The sequence below is a fragment of the Triticum aestivum genome, chromosome 4B (assembly GCF_018294505.1).
Source record: "Triticum aestivum cultivar Chinese Spring chromosome 4B, IWGSC CS RefSeq v2.1, whole genome shotgun sequence".
Taxonomy (NCBI): domain Eukaryota; kingdom Viridiplantae; phylum Streptophyta; class Magnoliopsida; order Poales; family Poaceae; genus Triticum; species Triticum aestivum.
The window spans coordinates 68,274,929-68,279,491 of record NC_057804.1 but is presented as its reverse complement, the minus strand read 5'-3'; the positions used below and the strand labels follow the sequence as shown (position 1 = coordinate 68,279,491).

At 47.1% G+C, this 4,563-nt stretch overlaps 1 protein-coding gene across 1 annotated transcript; it reads left to right on the top strand.

Moving 5' to 3' along the window:
* Window positions 1–1,756: 1,756 nt before the first annotated feature.
* On the top strand, window positions 1,757–3,337 carry LOC123094441 (probable CCR4-associated factor 1 homolog 11). The gene has a single exon (XM_044516449.1). The coding sequence runs from the start codon at window positions 1,794–1,796 to the stop codon at window positions 2,688–2,690; it is 897 nt and encodes a 298-aa protein (XP_044372384.1). The 5' UTR covers window positions 1,757–1,793; the 3' UTR covers window positions 2,691–3,337.
* Window positions 3,338–4,563: the final 1,226 nt, after the last annotated feature.

Below are 4,563 nucleotides of genomic sequence, written 5' to 3'. Positions count from 1 at the left end.
TAGAGGCTAAACCCTAGAAACTAGCCTATGATGATTATGATTGTAATTGTGATCGGCCTTCTAAGGACCAACCTCTCCGGTTTATATAGACACTGGAGAGGGCTAGGGTTTACACGGAGTCGGTTACAAGGAAGGAAATACAATATCCGGATCGCCAAGCTTGTCTTCCACGCAAAGGAGAGTCCCATCCGGACATGGGACGGAGTCTTGAGTCTTGTATCTTCACGCCCCAATAGTCCGGACGATGTATATAGTCCGGCTGTCCGGATACCCCCTAATCCAGGACTCCCTCAACGGCCTAGTGGAATAATGGGCCGTTAATGGGTATAAAGTGATACACTGTTCATTACGGGCCAGTTTCACCACGGGTCGTTAATGGGCCAAGAGTTACAAAGGACCTCATATGGGCCGAAAGAAGTCATGGGCCACACATGAGCCGGAAGTTAAAACGGGCTGGAATCATATTGGACGGCTCAGATGACGCTACTGGGCCTAATTCGGATAGGGCGTAACGGGCCCTGGGTTATCGGGTTGTAAATGGCTATATGCGGACAGGCCGTTAACAGGCTTTCCGTGGGCCGGCCCGCCACCTTTTGACCAAGTCAAACGGGCCGGCCTTTTCGCAGGAATGGGCTTCTGTTGGGCCGTGCCACGTGTCGACGTATCATAGGCGCCTTGGGTCCAACGAGTGGATGACATCTGTCCTAACGGTGAGCCGACACGTGCTTCCTCCAGTCAATGATGATTTTACACGTGGAAAATTCCCATTGGTCGGGGCTGTTAACGGGTTATCGGATCCAAAACCCGACCCGATAGCTTAACGACGTTCCGTTACGGTGGATGCCACGTATCGGTCACCCTTGATGAAAGCACTTCTGTGACGCGCGATTTATCGTCATGGAAGTGGACACTTTCGTGATGATAATTTTGGTAATGTCATGAAACACTTCTACGACAGCACAGGTATGACTATCTTGATTCTGTCATAAAATCGTCATGGATGTACATGCATGATAAAAAAACGCGACCTAGTGTAACAAACAAATATCATCACGGAAGTGTATTTTTTTTGTAGTGTGCTTCTTCTTCTTCTTCTTCTCTTCAAGCTGAGACTTTTGGTCTCATGCTTGCAACCATGTTGGCGGACATACTCAATGCTCAGGATCCTCACTTCTTCATGGATTGCTCAGTGCTAGCCTTGGCAGTAAAAGCGACGGACATTCACTTTGCTCCAGGTCCTTGGGACAACATGTCACTACTTGCTCGAATATAAAATAGTCTTTTTCTTTTCGTATCAAGCATCAAGGCTCGTCATTTTGCACGCCTAACTTTGAAAGTTTAAAATAGGCCTATACTATTCCCGTTGCTTATGTTTTGATGCATGTCTTTGTTCAATCAGGATAACCTTTTTTTCCGTATCCAGTGTTGCTACCTCTCACGCTTGTCTCTGTAAAATGCTTCTAAGTTAATAAAAAAATTATGCTAAAAAATCCATGATTGGTGATAGGTGGTCTCCACTTTGTCGAGCGACCAAAAACAACTCCATGAAATTCTTTTTACGGGAGTACCGTACCACTTCACGACTACTGTAACGAGTTCTCATGACCCACGCTGCTTAGCTTCTCTGAATTGCAGCCGGTCCGTGTCGTCCCACCACCGCAATATCCTTCCTCGTCCGACTACGACTGCGACTCCACTCCCTCTCCTTCCATATAATGCCAACACACCACCCGCCTAGCTAACACCAACGCAGAGCTACAAGCTTCTCCGGTCGATCAGAGGCATCGATCGGCATGAACCCGGCCGCTGGTATGTTCCCAATGTTTCCGCCGCCACCTTTCCACTACGCGCTCCCCATGCAGCCCCCGCCGTACTTCTACCATGCACCCATGTCGCCGGTATGGCCGTCGTCCGCGGTCCCGGTGCGTTCCGTGTGGGCGTCCAACTTCAAGCATGAATCGGCCAACCTCCGCCACGTCGCCAGCAGAGCCCAGTACGTCGCCGTCAACGTGCACTACCCGGGCGTCGTCCACCACCCCAGCCAGGACCACAACGCCCTCACCGTGGAGGAGCGCTACGCCCTCGTGAAGGCCAAGGTTGACGACCTTAAGCCGCTGCAGGTCGGCATCGCGCTCTACGACAGCGACGGCGGGTACCTCGACGCCTGGGAGTTCAACCTCCGCGACTTCCGCCCCCAGGCCGACCCGCACGACGAGAACTCCCTCGCGTACCTCGCCGGCCGCGGCCTCGACGTCGGCGCGCTCCGCGACCACGGCGTCAGCGCCGACATGCTAGACAAGAAGCTGTTTGAATCCGGCCTGGTCGGCGCTCGGCGTGGGCGGTCGCGGAGTTGGATCACGTACGCTGGGGCCTACCATGTCGCATACCTGCTCAAAATCGTCACCGGCGGCGCCCCGCTGCCGCGAGACGTGGCCGGGTTCAACGGCGCCGTGCGGCGTTACATCGGCGACCAGGTCTATGATGTGGCCACGATGGCGGCCGGCTGCCCGGCCATGCCACTGGGGTTGGAGCACATCGCCGATTACCTCGGCTTCCATCCGCCGCTGGGGAGCCCTCGCCTCGCAGCTGCCGCCGGCGTGCGCGCGCTGCAGGTCTTCATGCGGCTGAAGTACGTAGAGCTCGGCGGCGACGTGCGAAAATACCGGGGTCTTCTTAAAGGCCTGCACTAGCTAGGTCGATCTCAAACCAACAATGATGAGCCGAGAATTCGAAGCTCGTGCAACGAAGACTGATGCTGACTTGCGTCCATGGTAACTCAATCTGATCAAGTCCGAAGTTTGAAGAATTCCGTTTAAAAAAAAGTCAAAAAAATAGTACTCCTTCCTATCGAAGAGAGTACTAAACCAGCGAACATGGATCGAATAGAGTACTACAATTTTACAGTTCTATTAATATTAGATTTCAAGCATTAGATTTTAAAAAGAGTTCAAGCATTAGATTTCGGTAAAGTCCGAAAAACTCCGTTTCAGTGAAGTTTCATAGTTTTCTCAACAACAAAAAAGTTCAGGTAACAGGTAGCAAGGAAGTACAGAGAGTTCGGGGTGGCGTGGAGAGGTACCGACGTACAGGCATCCACTATGTCGATCTGTCGATAATTGGAAGTTCGTGCAAGGAAGACTGATGCCGACTTGCATCCATTGGTGGCTCCGATCAAGTTCTTGAAGTCTGAAGAATTATTAGTACTACACTTTTGAAGTTCAAGTATTAGACTTTGTTTTTTTTTCAGTATAGCTTCATAGTAATGTTGCCCATGTAATCGCAAAAATTATGTTATGAAGTTATAGTATAAAGATACCCAGTTCCTTCTTTTTTTTTGCAACACTACCTAGCAATTCTATTGAAGAAATATCTTGTAAACTCTTTTGTTATCTTCTAGTATACAAAAAAAGTTGTTATGCAATTTGCTCGTCGCACTCTCGAAAAAATAGTAATGTTGCCCAGATAGCCGAATCAAGTTATAAATGTATGCATCATATTTTTTCCAAGACACGTCACGCTAAGCTGCACCCTTCTACAGGAGAGAGGAAAATGAAATATCATTGCTAATTACTTTCTCGGTTCCCAATTAATCAACCTTCTAGTTATATTCTCAATTAACCGAAGCATGGCACCAGAGAATTCATGGTGGCACTTGAAGCATCCAGGAAAATATCTAGTGTTACCAGCGCTACAATGCTCCCATTTCAAAAAATATCAAATTTAAATGTGTCAAAAAAAATCTAAAAATATTTGTGGATGTCCACAAGACATGTATGTGTACAGCTCCTAAAATATTCAAGTCAAAATTCGACATCCATAAAGAGAAACGGAAAGACAAATCCGGCATGGATAGCGTTGAGTTTTTATTTTTGTCCTTTCTGTATTTCAAATGCTGGATTTATCGTTTTTGCATCTCTTTCTGTATTTCAAATTTTGATCTGAATTTTTTTATAGGTTGTAGACATGTCTTGTGAACATCCTCACAAAAAATTGGATTTTTTTGACACACTTAGATTTGATTTTTATTTTTTTCAAAGTGGGAGCATGTTAGTGTTGCATCACCTGATACTTCCCCTAAAGCACCCACCCCAGATCGTCTGCTTCTTTCTGCACGCATGTGCTAATTCTTGCGATTGAGCTCTCATGAAAGTACTACCAAATCAGAATTATCTCGTCATCCGTTGGTTTGAATTTTTATTCCATTTCGGTTGTTTTCAGTAGGTAGCCTGTTGCATCACACTTACAAATGGAAGAGAGCTGGAAGTGTGTAATTTCATTACATCTTGTTGACCTTTTTTAAACCAAACACATTCTAGGTTGTAACATTGCCAGTGTGGTGCTCGCCATAAGTAAAATGCACACGGAACTTGCACAATAAAGTTGTGTTCACACCAACCGAAAAGGCTTCACCAATACATCAAATTAACCTTTCAAGCCCCAGCCCAGCCCATTCATACATTCTTAAGAAATTGCTCCCCGTTATAGGTATTCTCTTAACATGCAAAGGGTCCAACAAAGTCTGCCATGTCATCAGATACCAACCAATCACAAATCGTGTGTTGT

Coding starts and splice junctions, on each gene's coding strand:
- LOC123094441 (XM_044516449.1), top strand. CDS start 1,794: ATGAACCCGGCCGCTGGTATGTTCCCAATGTTTCCGCCGCCACCTTTC.